Source organism: Agelaius tricolor, unplaced genomic scaffold, assembly GCF_023055355.1.
Source record: "Agelaius tricolor isolate 1412-34295 unplaced genomic scaffold, bAgeTri1.0.p SCAF_8, whole genome shotgun sequence".
Lineage (NCBI taxonomy): Eukaryota > Metazoa > Chordata > Aves > Passeriformes > Icteridae > Agelaius > Agelaius tricolor.
In genome coordinates, this window is record NW_027269268.1 from 41,291,101 (window position 1) to 41,311,524 (window position 20,424).

At 39.0% G+C, this 20,424-nt stretch overlaps 2 protein-coding genes across 3 annotated transcripts in view; one reads left to right on the forward strand and one right to left on the reverse strand.

Moving 5' to 3' along the window:
• The window catches only part of UBE2K (ubiquitin conjugating enzyme E2 K), a 44,445-nt gene extending 24,398 nt beyond the window's left edge, over positions 1-20,047 (reverse strand). The window contains exons 1-3 of one of the 2 annotated variants that reach the window (XM_071432520.1): positions 19,553-20,047; positions 18,853-18,935; positions 2,355-2,448 (exon numbers count right to left, since the gene is read on the reverse strand). In XM_071432520.1, the coding sequence (XP_071288621.1) occupies positions 2,355-2,448; positions 18,853-18,915 (157 nt within the window). In that variant the 5' untranslated portion in view covers positions 18,916-18,935; positions 19,553-20,047. The remainder of the gene's footprint in view (positions 1-2,354; positions 2,449-18,852; positions 18,936-19,552) is intronic. The other variant, XM_071432519.1, reaches the window with a different exon arrangement.
• Positions 18,906-20,424, forward strand: part of SMIM14 (small integral membrane protein 14) — a 56,185-nt gene continuing 54,666 nt past the window's right edge. The window contains exon 1 of the mRNA XM_071432524.1: positions 18,906-18,925. The gene's annotated coding sequence lies outside the window, so the exon portion shown is untranslated. The remainder of the gene's footprint in view (positions 18,926-20,424) is intronic.

A 20,424-nucleotide genomic window follows, 5' to 3' on the forward strand; every position in this document is an offset into this window, starting at 1 on the left:
CTCAAAGCATATGACTTCTAGATTAAAGGAAGAATACAATCACATTGCTCTTCCATGAGATTCCTGCCATAATCAGAATAAAAAATAAGTTCAACCCCCCCCCCCCACGAAGGGGTATTTACTATATCCTCATAATTAAATCTACTCAAAGGTATGTAAGTATGCATGCATTTCACATCAACAAATTCTGCACTAAACATATTGCTGTTTTTCACTAGCAGGATATGCTGAATATCTGAGCACAGTACCCAGCTTTTGAAATTCTTGTCTACCTGAATCATTCAACATCACACAGAACCCAGTCCTGCAGACAGATATTTCAATCTGTTTTTACCCTCTACGTGAGCTGCTATACAGTTTTTAACTTACGTAACACTCATGAGTGTTACACATGAGTGTTACATATTTAATTTCAAATAACTCTCAATACATTCTCTAAACCAGGCCCATTTTATAAACCAAGGTAATACTGACCTGGAGGTGGGGGAAATGGCAAGCTCTGACAAACCAACTTACCCAAGAAGGTTTAATTCTCTCTGAATGGAAAATAAACACCAAAACCAACACCCTTCTACCACCATTCAGATGTTTCCTAGTATTCAATTGCCTATATACATATATTAAGTTATTACAATACTAAGTCTTGGATTTACAAGATGAACTATACTATTCCAAAACAACAACTATACTAAATTCTAAACAGAATGATTCACTTCCCAACAGATCACTGGCGTGAGTCTGTATTTTAGGGAAACAGCATAGTACTCCTTTTAAATTGAAGGCGCATATTACAACCAGAATAAATTGTTTCCAGACATTATCATCTGTCAACTATACATCTGCAGCTGATGAGATGGAGACACATGGGACAAGACACATGGGAGAGGGGAAAGCCACCATTATTTACTAGGGAGAGGGAACAACCACTATTATTTACTAGACTGTTGAGGAACTCTGGAAATAAAGTTCCACAGGGCACCCCTACCATTACAGCTGCTTCCACTTTTCTACTTTTTTTCTTCCAGACTAATTTCCCTTCTTGTCAGCTTCTGACATCCACCCCTGCCCAGTATTCTTCCATGTCAACCACTGTTAGGCTATTTCTTCCTTCTTTTCCTGTTCTTGGTCCCAAAGCTAGAGGGGAGACTCTCCCTGCTCTCAGTCCAATGCTACTGCACCAGCTTCTCACCCAGAAAAGCAAATCACAAGGGATGTCCTCCATTAGGGAAGATGTGACAACCAGATTTTCATTAGCAGTCACTAATGCTTTTGAGTGCATATACTTCCTATAGCTATAAAACAATTCCCCACCTGATGAAAATTTATTTTTTCAAAATAATGACAAATGGCATGTGTCCCAATCTCAAGGGAATACTAAAGTCTCAGTGTTAGCTCAAAGGCATAGAGCAACTAGAGCACCTGAAGAACATGCAAAATTGTTTCATATTCCAAAAAAAGAACTTATTTGCCTGAGACACTCCTTGATACTTTTTTATTGAAAGTACAAATTCAAATCAAAGTAGATACCTGGCATGGAAAAGTCAAGTAGAACTATATTTTAAAGCTATCCAAAATTTGTTTTAAAAAATTAAAAATCCTTACTTATCATGAAAGAACTTCCAATAGAAGGTATGTCTGCCAGTTCCATATATATTATCACAAAGTTTACAAGTACCAACACTATTGAGTAATTTCTGAAGAAGCATGTTACATTAGTCTCTGTTAAAGCTTCTTTATAGAAGTTACCTTGCTTTTACCAGACTGTAAGAGATGCATAATTAGTGATACCAGCTTTAATAAACTAGAAAGTCAGTAAGGTATAATTTTTGAAGACAGCTAAAGATATGACGCTTTACTACAGAGTCCCCCACGTCAGTATAAATTAAGTACTGGGACACACAGATGCCCAAAATTAATCCCAAATTTAACTTGCAACAGCATCTCTGCTTGAGATAGGAGAAATGCAATGTTTATGAATGATCACCACTCTAGATCACAGAAATACATGTACAGTCTAAAGCTAAATTTCTTAATGCTTCATGGTTAAGGAGCTCAAACTCTCAAGACAGTAAACAAACAACTAGAAGTCAGAATTATACCAATTAAACCACACAGCTCATATATACAAATTAAGCTTGATAGGGGATAGTCTATCCTACTGCCAAATAGATCTCTCCCTCAGGCAACACAGAAGCTGAACTGAAATAGTTTTTCAAGCTGTATTAAAAAAAAAATCAGACTGTTTTAAAACATGTACCTCTACATTTTATGCTGTAATTATTTTTACAAACAAAGCATCTCAAGACACATGACTTGAAATGTACAATGATTGCATACACAAAAACTTTACTTGCCTTCATATGGTGTGTCCGGAGGTCCTGCTATTTCTCCTCTTAATTCTGTAAAATTCTCATCTACAAGATCTACTTTAATTTGATTTTTGCTCGTCTTAAAAATAAACAGAGAAACAAAGAATCATAAGTAAGCATTTCACATACAAATTTCCCCCAAAATATGCTGCTTTAAATTTTTAGAACAGTACTTTAAAGTAAGTAAACATTTAAAAATATAGTAACCTAAAGTTAATAGCTATCTTCCAGTTGAAATTTTACTTCATTAAAAACAGACTACTTGTGAAGCATTAGAAACTTCAATACTATTTATACTACCACTAGAATAGGCAAAGCAATCCAGGATCATATCTAAAATTGTACTTCAAAGTTGACTATATTTTAAAATGACCATGATCTTTCAAATCACCTATTAACTCTACATATCTAAACTAAAAAATTAAATTGACCAAATTACACATCAGTTCTTTTCATATTTAGACCAATTTTTTTCAAAACAGACATTTGTCACTTGCAATGGAGCACAAAAAGACTTCCCCAAACAGAGTAGTATTTTTAACATTACAAAGATCTAAACAGAATATTGTAGTCTTAAATCATGTATATCTTTAATATTTAGGCATAAGATACAATTTACTTTATGCACTTGAATTTTATTGTCATCTCCTCAACATTTTCACACCCCATATGAACTTCTCTACAAAATAAAAATACTGTACTTTGATACTGGAGAAAATATATGTTTTCCAGAGACAGATTCTCCAGAAGTGTTCAGCTAGAACTACTCATTCCAGTGAACTTGCTTTCCAGGTCCAGAGAGCAGTATTAGTGAAAGCCATGAATCTCCCAGCCAGTAACTTTTATTGGGGAGTTGCAAAGCACAATCTCCTCTTAGAAAGATGTACCATCAAGTTTTCAGAGGTAAGGAATTACAGGCTTTTCCATTCTGCTACTTCTGCATACTGTGCTCACTCACTGCAATACAGATTTCTTAATTCCTGTGTTATTTTTTGCAAGAACTGTTAGCATCTTTTCAGATCTTTTAAAATTGTTCCAACTAGTTCTATACAGCTGTGCTTCTTCTCACCCTCAGAGTAAACGTGGTTGCTGGCAGCTACTAGAGAAGGATTAAGTCATATAAAGCTGATGGGTGCCACAAGCTGGTTCTTGAATCTACCAATGATATGAACCATTAAGCACACAGCATTCACTGGACAACAGCTGGGAAATTACTTCTGTTTCTTTCCTGCAAATGTTCTATTGAATCAGTCCCACCAAAACAAAGAGTGCTCTTCTGACCAGGTATGTTCATAGATATAAAGAAAAATCAAAGATTAGGTAAAAGTTTCACCATGTAAAAAATCCTAATTCACTAAATTAATCCAATAGTGAACTGTAGTTACATCCATTTGTATTTAGAACTTGAGATCCCTTCAATTCACACAAATGAGGCAGCACCTGCAGCTCTCCACAACAGCCAGGCACTGTAAAAAATTCCCTCTCTGAATTTAAACTTGATCTTATGTGACCTATCTTCTTGCAAGCTTTCCAACATCACTTTTAATTTTTTGCTCTCACGCTTCCAACTGGCAGCTTGCTCCAACACCTCACAATTTTTAAAAGCTTTCTCAAGTACAATTAGAAGTTACAATCTATTTATCCCCACTTCTGACAGCACTGTTTCCCAGCTTCAACAAGTTTTTCATACATCTAGTATTTATTCCCCTTGTAAAATATATGGCATTTACACTGATTTTCCAGCCTTAATTTTGCTTTAAACAAGATGACATTCTAATCTCACCATACTGATTTTTTTATAAAAGGTTCTCTACTATGTCCCATGATCACCTAACCAGCCCTGCATAAACAAATTTAGACGATGTCTCAGAATCCGTGCCACGAGCACCCTGTTGCACTCACTGAAGACACATCACAACCAGCATAACCTAAGAAAGATGAAATCTGTCTTTTTCATGGCAGCATGACACGAGGCTCAGACCAAGTGCCAAGAGTCCCAGCAAGGATTCCTGCAGAAGGTTTTGTCCTCTGCAGTGACTGCACAGTGCTTTGTCAGAGGTACTGCCCCTGCGCATGGACTCTTCATTCCCAAAGCAGCAGAGTGGTTTAAATAACCAATACAGGTGAGTCACTGTAACTCTCTTCGCAGGTGCTGCAGTCACTCAAACCTCAGCTGAGCTGCTCCTGCTCTCCCTCAGCCAACATCACCTGGCAAGCTCCACTGTGACACCAGGAGTTCTTGTCCTTTGCAAATAACTTTTCATTTAGAGGACTGTACTAATAGCAAACAGGATGAATTTCAATGATACAATCTATGGTTAATCCATGCTGCAGCTTGCTTCATTTTCTACTTAGCATTCTGCTTTTCTTCAGTGACCTCCTGCACACTCTTGTAGTAGCCTGGATATTCTCCTTCATATTCAGTTTCAATTAGTACCACACTAGCTGTTTTTCACAACAAATCCTTTCCAACTCCATAAATTTGTTTAAAAGCAATCAAAACACACAGTCTGTCACTAAGATCAGTTTCTTTCAAGAGTCAGTGATCCTGGTTCCCACTTTGAGATGACTGCTTCTATTACTACAGCTGTAGCTGTCTCCATGCCCTTATTTGCTGTGCACAGCACCTTAAGGAAAAACAGCAGGCAATACTGCACTGTTTTATTGCAGGGATTAATTTAATTTTGTATTTATGCTTCAATTCTACCATGTCCTCCATATACCAAATTAATTTTTTCTTCAAATAGCTGAAGATCCTTTGTTCCATGTTATTCCCACACTTTTCAAGGTTCAGCTCAGCTTCACCTTGACAAGTATTGCTTTATCCTTCATTCCTGGAGAAACAGCACCAAAGTGATTATTAAACAAATTAAATCTGGAGTGTTTTCCTACAACATTTCTCTTTAATGAGGATCGTGTAGGATAAAATTACTTAATTTTAGCAGTTCTAACAAAATAAGTCCCTTGCCTCCACCTCTACCAACAACAATGGTCTTCAAAAATTTTCTAACAACAATAACCTTAGCGCAGAATTTATGACTCAGCCTGTGATCTCACACCCCAAGTTGATTTTCCAGAAGCAGTCCTACAAAGACCTCAATACACTTCCACACCAAGTCTAAAACAGCATCACCTCTCGTTGATCCAGTAACAATTTAGTGACTAAATCACTGGGCTAGCAATTCCTGAAATATGAGCCATGCCATTACTCACAGCATTTATTTCCATAATTTCAAAGCTGAATTCTGTAACAATGCAGTGCCCAGAAATCCATCAGTAAAATCCTTTTCTAGAAATCTACAAGTCCAACACTAGCAGAACTTTCCATTATCACATCTGAAAATTATTTTGATCAAGACTGATCAAAAAAAAACGCAAACAACAAACAGACCACAAGACAGAGAGAAAGGAAAATTGATGCAACAATTTTCTCTTGCATCGTGCAAGGGAATGCATGATGCCATTCCCTCTTTTTTTCTTGATAGTCTAGATGGATTATGCATAGCCATTTTTCTTTTTAATTCACACTAGGGTCTAGTCAAAAGATTTGTTGTCTTTTAGACCAACTCAGCTGCTAAGATTCTTTTTGCAATGCTATAGTCCTGCTTAACCAATTTTATTGGAAACCTTGTGGAAACTAAACCCAAGTTTAAGAGACTAAACTAAAAGTATGATGCAGACAAGTTGGGGAAGATTCATATGATGCCCTTTTATTCACTACTAAAAGCTTTATCTCTGAAAAGAAACCCAAATGAATCAATCCTTCATGAAGTGTTATTCTGTGAGCATCTTCCAAAGACAGGACACTTAATCATATTTATCACAGTAACCACTGATTGATAATATTTTGCCTTCACCTGCTTCCTCTTAAAAAAAATTTCCAGAATGATACTGTCTAATTTTATGTTTTAGTCACTTCCTTGCAAAGAACACACAATCCACTCTACCAGAAAATTTGAAGAGTAAGTTCTGCCGTTGTCAAGACATAAACACACATCTTCACTTCTACTGAAATCATTTTAGAGAGCAGCTCTGGACTCTATAATATTACTCTCAGCAGATAACAAGCTCTTCTGTTCTCCTTACTCACCATAGTCTACAGGCCTTAATAAGGAGGGCCTGCCCATTCTGAGGGCCTGTCTGCTTTCTGCAGGAAATCCAACCTTTTTCCTGAGCTTTCAATACCATTTCCTTCTCTCTTCTTCAACCTGCCTTTAGAAACCTCTTTTATTTCTTCATGGCCTATTATCCTCTTCACTAGTCCAGTACCTCTACTCTTAAAAATCCAGTGTTTTCCTTGACATAAAATAAACAGACAAAACCATTACATATCAACACAAAAGAGCATATTAAGATAAAAAAAACTGCATTGTTCTTCTAAATTTTATTTCTCACAAACAAAATACTATTTACTATATTTACTAAAAGCAGAAAAATTATACATTCAAAGTTTGATCCTGGGTAAGTCTACTTCATAAAGACTGAAGTAGAGCAAATAGCTTTTTAGAAATAGGAATTATAATTACATCAGAACTTTTTATGCCTTCTAAAAAGCCTCCAAATTCTTCAGTTATTTTGATAAGGAGACTACCAGAGAGTCAATCTCAAGCAATCTGCATAAAAATGCCCCTTATCAGAGCTGGTGATATATGGACAGATACTGGTAGGCTGAACTAAAAATGAAAGAATAAGATGTTTCTAACAAATTTTTCTTTAATTACATGGCCAGCAGTCTTGACACGTGTTGAACTCTCTTGAGTAGAAGCAAAAAAACCCAAACAAACCCAAACGCCAAATAAATCCTTCATATTTCCATGTCAGCCATGGCTACCAAACATCATAAACTGAATACTGGATGATGGCAACATACAAAAAAAGTTTTGAGTGAAGTTTTCCTAGAACCAATCAGCTCTACTTACTCCCCCCAGGACAATTTATTCACATTAGACCCTCAATCCACGTATAATAAATTACTCTACAGAAACATAAATGCATCCATTAGCAAACATAATATGTTTTTAACTATTGGTGTCAAAACTAAAAAAGAAAAATATGTTTATTAGCAGTATTAGTAACTTCAGCATGTTATTTTAAAAACAATAAAGTAGTGTCAAACTGTTATTCGCATGCTCTAGGTCTGTCTCTCCTTACATATTTAGACACCATGTGCAAATTCCAATCAAATATCATTGGGTATAAGGGACAAGGTGGTAAATACGATTTATAAAAACAGGAAACAAGACACAAAATCACCTTAAACAGAATAAGATCTGGAATTTAAAACCTAGTGGCTACTTCTGAATTATGTTGTATGTGGGGAAAAAAACCCCCAATAACAAGAACAAAAAGAACAAACAAAACCAAACCAAACAAAATCACAAAACCCTGCTATTCCATATGGGAATTAATTACCTACAGTCTGTGATTTTACTGGTCTTATAAAATTATTTATACATACTCTATATTGGATCAAGTACTGTTATTTTTTGTTAATTTACTTTGTTTTACAGAAGATAACTCAGAAAACTCTAGAAACAGGTGCATGTATGTATATAAACAAAACTAAACCAGAAAAAACTAGCCTGAAAATACACATATATGTGATAAATGATGCATATAAACATTGCACTAAAATCAGCTATGTATTAAAGCTCTGTAATCATTCAGGGCTTTAAGACTAGCCCCTTACACATTAAGGAAGAGTTTTAGGGAAGTGACAAAAATCTTAAAAAATGTACATGCAAAAATTTCAGCAAAAATTAAGAAATAAACTTGAAAACTTTCTCTGAAATTTTCTCAACCAAGGACAAAGTTTGGGAGGTTTTGTATACGCAAAATGTTTTCAATCACTAATTGTTTCCCTAATCACAGAAACAAAATAAAATTATTTCTTTATCTTTGTGACAAGATTTTAAAATTTTTGATTCATCCATGAGGTAAACTTGCAGTAACTGGTTATTGCAATAACTGGCAATTCAAAAATTTTGAACCTACTAAAATATAATAAAAATTTAGTTACCTCTTTAATGACAACCATGACTTACAAATGTGAAGTAGGTACTTTTGAACATCCAAACATTTTATACTGACATTACAAAGTTCAATATTTAATAAGCCATATTAAGTGAGAAATCCTTCACCCTAGTCTGAAGCCATGCTAGCAAAAATAAATTGTTATACTATAAAGTTACTAGTGCCTTATAAACTCTTTTTACCCTGCCACTCATTTTATATGCCAACACAACAGTCTTATTCTACATCAAAACCTCTCATGAACATATTTCACCAGATTTACAGAAAAAGATCACCTGATTATCCAGTGAAATCTATAACACAATTTTTGCACAAGGCCGTAAGTACTCTGAGTTAACTCGTTTTGAGCAAAAGACTCCAATGTTTCAGCAGCAATTTACTCCGTAAAACAATCATTTAAATAAATTAAAAAACAAAACCAACTTCATCCTTCTTATCCTATTTACCAACTCTTTGCAAATCTGTGGATAAATATTCAAAGGAATTTTGCTTTGCAATATGTATCGTGTTATTTTCTTATGTTCTTTTGCTAAGGCACCATTCTGAACTTATTCCAAATGGTTCAGGTCTCCCTCCTTCACTGACATGCTAGAAAGGAAGATTCCTAACAAAGGCTTGTGTCTTCAGCTGCTAAGAAGTCAATACCATACTCTCATCTCCCTTCTTTTCAAACTAACACTTTCCTTTCTTAACCCCCTTCCTACCCCAGAGTAAGCCAAAGTACACTGCATCCACTCAGTTCCCTCTTTCACAAGAAATGGGAAAACATAAAAAAGGGAGGTGTCACTCAACAAAGCAAAGTGCAGTGCACTGTCATGCAGAAAAACAGCAAATTCAACTTACCAAAAAAAAAAAAAAAAACACACCAGTTTTATAATCCCACTGCCACCCCCTCAAAGAGGTACCAAAGCAAGAGGGAACAGTTCAATACTTCCAAAATATTCCTTCAGACTCACTCCAGCTTAAAAGCCAAAATCAAGTGCATATCCTGAGCCTATTATTATTAAGAGAAGCAGAAATGCCACATAATTACCACAGTGCTATGAAGTACACACGCTGCACTACCAGCTGAGCTCAGCAGATCACATCTGCATTCTAGAGCAAGCGCCTGCTGACCTTCAAAGCACAGAGGAACGCCACAGAGAAACAATCCAGGGCTGGGGCAGGGCAAAGAGAAGAAATACTTCTGTCAAAAGCACATTAAAGAGCAGTTCTCTAGATAAGAAAGGGTCAATACCAAGAAATACATTTCCTTAAAATGCTCCCTTGTTCTTTAAACCTATAAATAATTTCAGTCATGGAAGTTCTACCAAATTTCACATTCTATTTCATCCCCCCATATTAACATATATTAGGGTTACATCTGTTCTAGTAAAACTAGGTGACATTGTTTTTGCATACTATTTGTTTCATTTACTGATAAAAATACTATGTTACTAATAAGTAACTTGTATTTTAATGTATCTAAAGAGCTACAAGTATGAATGCTGTGTGAATTCTGTATTACTGTTGCTTAGACAGTCTAGAATTTTCATATCTATCACAATATACAAGAACAATACTGAGGGATATTCTTTTCCTGTCAGAACACAAAACATCTCAAATATTAAAACCATCTTCATTTTTTCAAGAGTTAGACCTGGAGCACCACAAAGTTTTAGCAGAATTTTTTTAAATTTAAGGTAGGTAAATAGCCACTCCTGCTAATGTTCAGCTGTTAAAACATCACTCTACCAAACATTTAAGACACTGTACTTCCACAGTGCCTTAAACCCGTCTAACAGTGGCCAAGGTCCTATTTCCCTTCTTATCACAGAATTAATGTCAAAGAGGGGGTAAGATTTTGTAATAGCATTCACACAACTGCATAGCAAACATCTGAAATAAGCACATATTAGCAAGACAGTTCTTTCATTTTAACTCAACCCCTGATTTGATTCACCACTGAACGCTGCAAGTAAGAGAAGAAGCACAAAAGCAGAAGAAGAGATGAGTCTGGAAGAGGAATGTGACACTGCTCCCTGGAACTGCCTTAGGACTAGTTAAAAGAATTCTGAAACTTCAGCTCTAGTGTCTGTCCAAGCTATTTCTGACTAAACCATCACATCAGTCTGGGAGACCAGAGGTGTAACGGCCCCAGCTCTTGTGGCAGAAGCCCCAAGTGCAGTTACACAGTCACTGCTTGTCTCACGGAGGGACAGTGTGGTTACACTGGTAAAGCTGTGCCAGCCATGAAAGGTGTGTACATAACCGCACATGTTCTCTCCTGTACTCCTCTAAGGGCCCCTGCACAGGCCATGCTGAGCTATGCAAGATACTGACAGTACCTCAGAGCATCAACTGCGTGCAAGAGTTACCAAACGTGATCTGAGCCTACTATGATACCGACATCAGTGTGGGCATAGTGCAAAGGACTCCTGCTCCCTTCAGAAGAGTAAGGGCAGAAAGAAAAGATGCATTTTTCCTATCTTTTTATGCATGGTTCTGTTTTTGATGTAGAACCCTGCAGATAAAGCATGCTTTAATAATCATTTTGAACCATTATTTGAATTAGCCATTTTATGAACATACAAAACCATTTGATGCAGACTCTGCAGTAAATTCCATGTATATACCCTATTTAGGTTAGCAATTCTACATATAAAGGAATCACAGGATTCAGTTCATTTTAAATTGATTATGCTAATTCAATCACAGTCTCAGAGCTTGAAGACTAGCAAAAATAGCTCAAGAGTTTTTCTGTGCTAGCTTCCCACATGGACACCCTTATTCCAAAGTGGAAGAACTTACCTAAACATCATGAAGGCTCTAAGAGCCTCCAAAGAAAAAACAACACAGCTACCATGATTTCCATTCATGTATGCTACCTTATTCCATCACAGCCTCCGGTACTTTAACACATCCTAACATAGCAAAAACTCAAAAATACTTCCTCACAGTTCCTCTTCAGCTAAAAATAAAAAGTAAAATATTTTCAGCTTGAGCTAAAATACCTGTTTAAGTAAAATATGGACTAATGTATTTGTGCGTTTGAGTTTCTTCCTCCCTTCCTGAAACATTCCATAGATGTATTTAGAATCTGAAGGCATGTTACCTTAAACTTGTTTCTTTAAAAGTCATTAGACTTACAGTCTTTCATTAGTCTTTCCCAATCTGAACTGTTGATCATACTGGCTAATAATGAATAAAAATTATGAAATAATGAACTTCAATTAGTTTCCTACGTATTTTGTGACAAAGTAGACAGGACAGCCCTTATTAGCCATCCAACAGAAGAATGACACTCAGGATGAGCCCAGCTCTCCCAGATGTTGGCACAGCCAAACTGGAGTTATGCTGGAGTACTGCAGGCCTGACTTTTACAGTGTCCCATAAAGCATAACACCGAATGAAGCTTCCTCTGTAGCCATTGACATTCACAGTATCTCCCTCCTGTGCAGACACTTTGAAGGATAGACAGGAGCAATCCATTACTTTAGCAGAATTCTGTTGCAAAATACTAGATTAACACACACAGATCTGGTACTCAAAGAAAGTTACTTCTGCTACTCACAGAGATACTTATGATGCAGATACTATTTCGTTAAATACTCAGGGCAAGCATATTCAAGTGCTCCCAACTCTAATATTACAAATATTAACACTGATATAATCTCAAAGGAAAGTTTTGGATAAATCAAGACTGCAGAAGTGGACTACATCCAACTCAGAATATTCAGTGATTCTGTGAAACATCCCTAGAGTGCCATATAGAATATTATTTGCCAAACTTCCTACTCTTTGCCATAAAATAACTGAATTGATTCCTTTGCTATATCTAAATTGCAGAAATTTTACTTAGCTTGTCAAAGACAATGAGATAGCCTGCCTGTTAATGATAAACTGTAACCTAAAGCATTTTCTCAATTTAATACCAGGGGCAATTATTAGTGTAAAAGTGATGAAGTATAATGACAACAGTCCTTATTAGGATTATGGAATCCAGGAATCTAAAAACCATTTAATAGGTAAATAATTTAAGAAACACTCTAAGTACTTGCACTAGCTGAATGAAAAATAAAGACCACTGGACTGTTAACCAGCACTTTCTTGCAGTTTATACTTACACAAATTTATTATGATAAAATGAACTAACCTTAGGACTCGTACACTTCCTTTCTATTAAAAGAACTCCTGGAAACAAGCACAGAAGAATGAATGCAAGACTGGAATTGGTAAAGGTGTTGTTATCAGAGGGTACCATCATCAGCTACAATCTATCCCCTTGTCCTAAACTGATTAATCCACTCCTGTAACGAGGGACTGCTCTCCTTCCTCAGGTTTTTATGACATTACCAAAAACAACCAAATGAGTCTGACTCCAATGCAGACTTAAGTTTTTCTGTTTTCCACTTACTCCCAAAATCTTTAGGATTCTGCCAACTGATATGTAGACCACTCACTAGAAATCTGGACCCAACTGGATACACAATAACATAAAAAAGTCACCAAGTGACACAGGCAAAAGCAATAAATCTATTCTTCTCTGCACAAATATTCCTCTACCGGTACTTGGCAAACTCATAGGTCTGGTCAAATGATCAGTGACATTGTATATTTTAAATCACAGACTTAATGCTAGTACTGATTAGTATCTACATAATACTGATCCTAAAAGTGCACTGATATTATATTCACAGAATTTGAGGAACAGCTACATGGTTCAGGTAAAGGGGTGTTAACTATAAATAAACCTAATAATTCTGAAATACCATCCCAGATGTGAGAATAACAGGCAATTTTTTCACCACTTATGGACAAACTCGTTTGATGGCAAAGATGTACAGAACCATTCTGCGTTATTCCCCAGTACAAACTAGAAGATATAACCAACACACCCCAGATAGGATTAAGGAAACCAAAGATGCACAGTAATGGTGTTTCACTATTCTTTTTATGCAGTTATAGGAAACAGGTCTAAACCTTGTCTTGCCTAAAACTGTAGGCATGGCTAAAAACACAGCAGACAAAATTATTCTTGGTGATGTACCAAAGATCTCACAAACAACTATTTTAAAGTTAAGATAATCTTCACATTTCAGAGAAATGAAGCTTAAAGAAGTAGTACAAATCTTGTATTTGTTCTACTTTCAGGGTTCCAAACTAGAACTTGTTCAACATAAAAACCCTGATAGCATTGCATCTACCAGAAAAACCCAGCCTCCAATTTGTCATACAATAGTGAAAACTTTTAAACTAAAAGAAATGTTCTACTTCAAAATTTTTCTATTTGTTTACAGGGAAAGGTTTTACCAGATGTCGCAACAGAGTTGGAACCCTTTTATGTTTTCTTTGACAAACAGAAGCAGTAATTAAAAACCAAACTTATACTAGAGATTCTGTACTCATGCAGGTGGAGACAGCTGGGTGGCTTCTAGTCCCTATCTCCTGCTCAAAGCAGGTCCAATATGAACAGGTTGTTTAAGAATGTGTTGAGTTTTGAACAACTCCAAGCACAGAGATTCTGGAAGCTTGCTGATCACACTGCTTAAATGTTTGACTACTACCATTGTAATTTTTTTCCCCAGTGTCTGACCAGAATTTCCCATGTTCCAGTTTGTGTCTGTCACCTCTTACCATATTCCCATGCACTTCTGAGACAACTTTGGCTCTTCTCAGGAGTCTCTCATTAGGTATTTATAGATAACAGGAAGATGTCCCTCTCAATAGTTCTCTCGACAACATCAACTCTCTCACTGTCTTCTCACACATCTTGTGCTCTTAACCACCTTGACAATTTTATGCTCAATTCATTTGTGTATGTATCTGAACACAGAACACCACGCGTGTTCTCTCAAGCAGAGAACAGAGGTGAAGAATCCCTTCTCACAACTCCCTGGCTACATTCTTGCTAATGCAATCCAGTATGTGGTTGGACTTCTTTGCCACCACCATCACGTTCAACTGGCTTTTCACTAGGTCATGAAGTTCTTTTCCTGCTAGACTGCTTCCTTTCCAGTCAGTCTCCTGACTGTACATATGGATGCATGGAGTTACTTCCTCCCAGGTGTAGCACTTGGCACCTACCTTAGCTGAGCTTCAAAAGGTTCCTGCCAGGACATTCATTTCTCCAGCCCACTAAGATTCCATTTTGCATAGCAGCCCCAAGCTCCACACACATTTTTTTAATCATATGCAGGCCTTCGGAGAGACTGGTACCAATATAATAATGACACTTTCAGCGTTCTTATGTTTACACCTTTTTTACCTTTATGCCTCTCAATCAACTAAGCACACTCAAGCTTTTTTCACAGTTGTCCTGGTTTTGGCCAAAACAGAGTTAATTTTTTTCCTAGTAGCTGATACAGAGCTGGGTTTTGGATTCAGTCTGTGAATAATGTTGATAACACACTGATGTTGTTGGGTACAGCTTACTCTAAGTCAAGGACTTTATAGTTTCCCATGCTCTGCCAACAAGCACAGGAACAGGAAGCCAGGAGGGTGCATGGCCAGGACAGCTGAGCCAAACTGGCCAAAGGGATGTTCCATCCCATAGAATGTCACACTCAGTATAGAAACTGGGGGGACTGGCTGGGAGCTGCTGATTGCTGCTGGGATGGGCTGGGAACAGATGAAGAGGTAGTGAGCAATTGCACTGGGCATCCCTTGTCTTCATCCAGCTTTATTCTTCTCTCTCTTTTCGTAATCTCCCTTTCCATTATTTTTACTCTATTTTACTTTATTTAAATTATTAAACTGCTCTTAACTCATGGATTTTATCTATTTTCCAATTCTTCCTAGCCCATTGTGGGGAGTGGGGTATCTGATTGAGCAGCTGCACAGTACTTGCTGCCCCCTGGGATTAAACAATGAAAACAATCCCACTGCACTCACTAAACTTCTACTGACTTCAATGGGACTATTCTTACAAGTCAAAGGTTAAGCACATGTATCACTGTAAAATGGATACTGTTTAAAATATGTATGCTGCTGGCTCAGGAACCATAATAGAAGAAAATTCATTCTTATAAATACCTGCATTGCTTCTACATGATAAATAGGAAGAAAAACAAGAATCCTACTAATGCTAAAGTACAATTACAACCAGAAGTTTCCACATTAATGGATTCAGTATCTAAGACTGCCCAAATATAAGCAAACTAAAGCAATGAAGTTTTTAGGAGCTTGAAGATTAAATATCTATGGCTTTTCCAAACAGCAAAAACATTTTCAGAGATGTTACTTAGTATCTTGCTATATACTGAAATAAATCACAAGATCTCTAAAGGCCTACTCACCAGGTCTTTACAAGTCCAAGAAAGGTATGGCAGACTACAGCTATTTTTCCCTTCTCTTTTGCCTGCAAATCACTGAAACACATAGCAGACTCCAAAACAAACACTCATTTCCTTCTTGGAAATCAAGTTCTTGAAGTTTTTGTTGTTAACCCACTATCTTTGCTTGAATGCTGTTTTGGGTTCAAGCAAGTTGCAAATTTACACTGCTACTTCATATCTGTTCATGAAGATACACTCCATAATTGCAGCTGAGTTAAATTTACTCACAGCTCTACCTGGATTTACCTGCCATAAATGTCTCTTCATATTTGTAAGAGAAGAACATTTCATGGTAGACATACCAGCAATTCTCTTCTTGCTAGAAGGAAGCTATGTTTCCCAAAGTGTCACCTTCAATACCAGATTAGAGTTTTCACTGCAAAAGGTATCAATTAGTAGAAAACACCTTACATTTCCACATGATAAAAGAAATCGGATGGTCAATTAAACATTGAATCCTTCACTGCTAGCATAGTCTAATTTCTTCAAAGTAAACACTGATGCTTTATTAAATTACAAAAAACAAGTTACATGTAATGTTTAACATACCTGATCAATTACAATACGTCTCAGCATCAGTCTTTAAGTGACCACAAGATCTTTCATGTTTATATTAATTATTAAATGCCAGGCAAGTTCTCCCTCTCATAAGATAGCTACTTGTAAACAGAGAGCAGGTAAGCATTTGGCTACCCAATGCAGCATTCCAGTAACTTAATCTAAAAATAACACCAGCTAACCTTCACTAAAACTTTCTCCTACTTAGTAAAAGCAGGATACTATTCTCCTTCCACCTCGTCATTGGTTTCTCCATCATGCTGCAGCTTCATACTTTTGTTCAACATATATTTTGTAGCTTTATAATTTCAGCCCATAAAACCAACAAGAAAACAGATTAATGAAATGAGAGAAGAAGGAGAGAGATAAAGTAGAACATCTGATCTCTTGCCTACACATATTTAACCAGTAAAGTTACTACCTAGGTGAACTTAACAACTTTATCCTTGTTACAGATGCACAATACCTCCCCCACCTTAGAACTGTAAAGCTTTCTCCACACACAAAAGTAAGAAGTTTAAAAATCATACTTTAGAGAGCACTCCTGACAAAGAAGCTTTGATTATTTTTATCTATTTAATTCAAATATTAAGAGATGCAAAGTTACAGGTATCCCTCTCATATAAGCAATACCCTACTTCTTAATGTAATGTGTGTTTATAACAAAACTACAAATAATAAAGCAAGCAGAGCAGAAGCACTTTTCTCTTCCTCAAGTGTGATAAGACCTTAAATACTTTTACAAAACACTCAAGAAGTCCCAGATTCAGCTTAGAAATACGGAAGATCCTTCATCTCTTACTTGTAAACCAGACAGCAAGGTAGTATTTCACATTTTAGTTATTTCCCAGAAATTTCATTCAAGGAAAAAGGAAGGGCTAAATAATATGAAAAGTCTATTTAGTCCTGAGTGGCAAGGATTCCTAGATACTTATCCATAGCAAGGATAAACACACTTTACAGTGAGTTTAGCACTTCCAACACATTATTCAAATGCAGAAGGAATTAACTGTCATCCAGCTGCTCCCTTTTAAAAACATTTCTAGTTCCACCACTCTATTCAGCATAAAGGTGAGTAGGGGAAGAAGACAGAGAACAAACTTCATATGTACTTTTCTCCCTGTGTGCCTACCCCCTTCCCAGGAATTTGTGCCCCTATTACATCTACAAGGAAAAGGGGAGGAAGGGCTGCTCTTCAAGTAGTTTGAAGCATTAAATCAGGAATAATTTAAGAACAGATAATGTGAGCCACTTTGCTTTCAGAGAGGGACTAAAAAACTTCTAAACAAGAAATTTTACATTGCCATTCATTAAAAAGACTTCTTTTCGAAGAAACAAGGTTTAATAATAATTTTAGTAAATAGTAAGAAAACTCCTTTTTATTTTGTTTTGTGATTTGTAGTATTTCATTGGACCTTCATTCATCATCCCACTCCACATGTTTTCACACCCAGTGATAATGACACCATAGTTTGACTGCACTGGAATGTACAAACATTCACAAAAAAAACTTTGCTTGCAACTTTGGTAACCATTGAGTAACGCTGAAATTTTGCATTCAAGACATGGGAGTCAGTATAGTCTGTAAACAGCAATTTTATACATACTAATGTATCATGACCCTTATGTAGCTTGCTAATGGCAGAAGAAAAAGAAATATCAAGAGTCTGCTATACTATGATTTTGAAATTCCATTAATTGAATTTCATAAGAATTATGACCTTTTTTCTGGATAGCTTCAGGCAGCTCAAAGGCTATCTTAAAATAATATCCATTTTCAAAATTCTGTAACTGTGTCCTAAAGACTAGACAAACAGAAATAATAAAAAATGAGCACACTAGATCCAACCTTTACAGTAAGAAAATTTACCATTCACCTCCCCAAAACATATGTAAGGTAAGGTTTCTTTTATTTTCTCTACATAAAGCAAAGGGAAAGGGTTTTGAAGCCTTTAGAAAGCACTTCCAAATAGACTTCTTTGTTTCCACAGTATCAGCTGGTTATACAGGGTATGAGGTCTACATTCTCTAGCATTGGTATAAAGGTATCCACCTAGAAATTTCTCTTGGTCTCCATGCAATTCTGTATTTGCTGTGCAATAGCTTGGCAAAATCAGCCTGGGCTCTAAAGGCAGCTGTAAAACAAGGCCCATGCATTTTTCTAAGGGCTAGTTCAAGATGCATAGCAACAATGTTTTTAGCATACAATATAAAAGTACATCAACTACTGCTACCCTAAACGTGTTTTCCTAAAGCCATTAGTACCTTTCAAAAATTATCCTCTCATTTTTTTCTCTGTGAATATGTCCAGATTTCTGAAACACCAGCTTCAGGAGTTACATATTCACATTAATATTTCACAAGGATCTAACCTGCAACATCATCCCAAGTAGGACGATAATGACGACACAACCATTAAAACATATCTGGCTGACGTCCACCAACTCAGACACAGACACAGCAAAAGCTGTATTGATGCAAGCCTGCAAACACTGCTATATATTCCCCCAAACTGATCAGAACTTCTTTACTGCTGCCCTGAAAGTAGTCAGCCTCTCTTACTGACCACCACATACCTCTGAACATACTGATCGGGAAACGAGGTAACATGACTGAAATGAGTGAGGCTTTAAAAGCATCCTTCTGAAGGTGAGTAAGCCTGCAGTGGGATAAAGGAAGTTCTGTATAAAGGGAAGCTAAATGGAGGTTTAATAGCAAACGCTAAAAAGCCCCAAACATTAAACCCCTACCCTGCAGCCTCGGGCCCTGGCGAGCCAAAGGGGTCAGCTGAAGGGGATGTGTGGGATCACGTACCCCGGCTCACCCTCCCCAGTCCGTTCCATCTATCCATCCATCCCTGCCGGTGCCGCGCGGGCGGACGCGGGAGGGCGCGTGCCGGGGGTCCCCGTGGAGGCCGGGCCGGCCCCACCCGCCCCGCTCCGTGGCGTCCGGCCTGGCGGCGCTCCCGAGCACCGACCGCCGGGAGCCCTGGCCGGGGGCCGGCCCGCCCGGCCTCTTCGGGCCCTGCCGCCGCGCTTCCTGCGGCCCCCTCCTCCTCCTCCCAACGGCTGGCGGGCCCCGTGTCCCCAGGAATCGCCATTCCCCTCCCAGATGCCGTGGGACGGGCCCACCTCCAGGACGGGGAGGTGGGGCCGAGGGGGGTGCGGGGTCCCCACGAAGGCCGGCGGGGCACCCGCACCGTCCACTGCTGCCCACGCTCACACGGGGGAGGGTGGTGGTGGCGGACGCGCAGGGGGTGGGGGGAGAGGCTCTGACCTCTTCGCTCTTCAGCACCTCCTTGAACTCCCGCTTGATCCTCTGCACCGCGATGTTGGCCATCTCCGCAGCGGGCACCCCTCGCCCCCTCCGCGCCGGGCCCAGCGAGCTCCGCCGCCGCTCCGCTGGAGAACTCCCGGCCCTACCAAAATGGCGCCCGCGCCGAGCATGCGCGAAAGGGCTGCCGCCGCTCCTCAGGAGGGGCCGCGGCAGCGCGGCCGGAGCGGCACCGGGGCGGCGGTGGGGCCGGGGGGGCCGTGGCTGGCTGCCGGTGGGGCGGCTGCGGCGAGTGGGCTCTGGGCCGCCACCTCCCCGCTGACCCCGAAGGAAGGGTGCGCTGCCCACCTGCAGAGGAGCAGGGGTTCGCCCCGCCGGCCGCCCACCCGCCCGTCCCGGGAGACACCTGCCCGAGCCGCTCGCCCTGTCACGGGCCGGGCGGGCCCGTGGCGAGAGCGTGAGGGGGCACCCCTCAGGCAGAGCCCCGCCGCGGGCGGGCCTCGGGGCGCAGCTGAGGCCGTTGTGTCGTCATGGCTCCCGCCCGGCCCTGCACCGGCCGCGGGGTGAGCCCTGAGGCAGCGGGCCGGCGAACGGGTGTTAAGGAGCGCCCTTGGCAGGGCCGGGCCCGGTCCGCGGCAGCGGAGAAGTGTCTGAGGTGTCGCTGAGGAAACAGCTGGCTCAAGGAGCAGCTGGTATGTCTGCTGCTGAAGCCCTCGAGTAAAAAGAACTAGGGGGCTCCCACGTAACTTGAGAATCTGCTCACCCGGGGCCATAACAGCAATTCTCATCTATTTTTTTCCCATTATGCTCGGCAGAGAAAAATGTTATTCTTTCCACGTCTCTCCCCCAGACCTGCTTCTCGTCCTCTTCCCCCC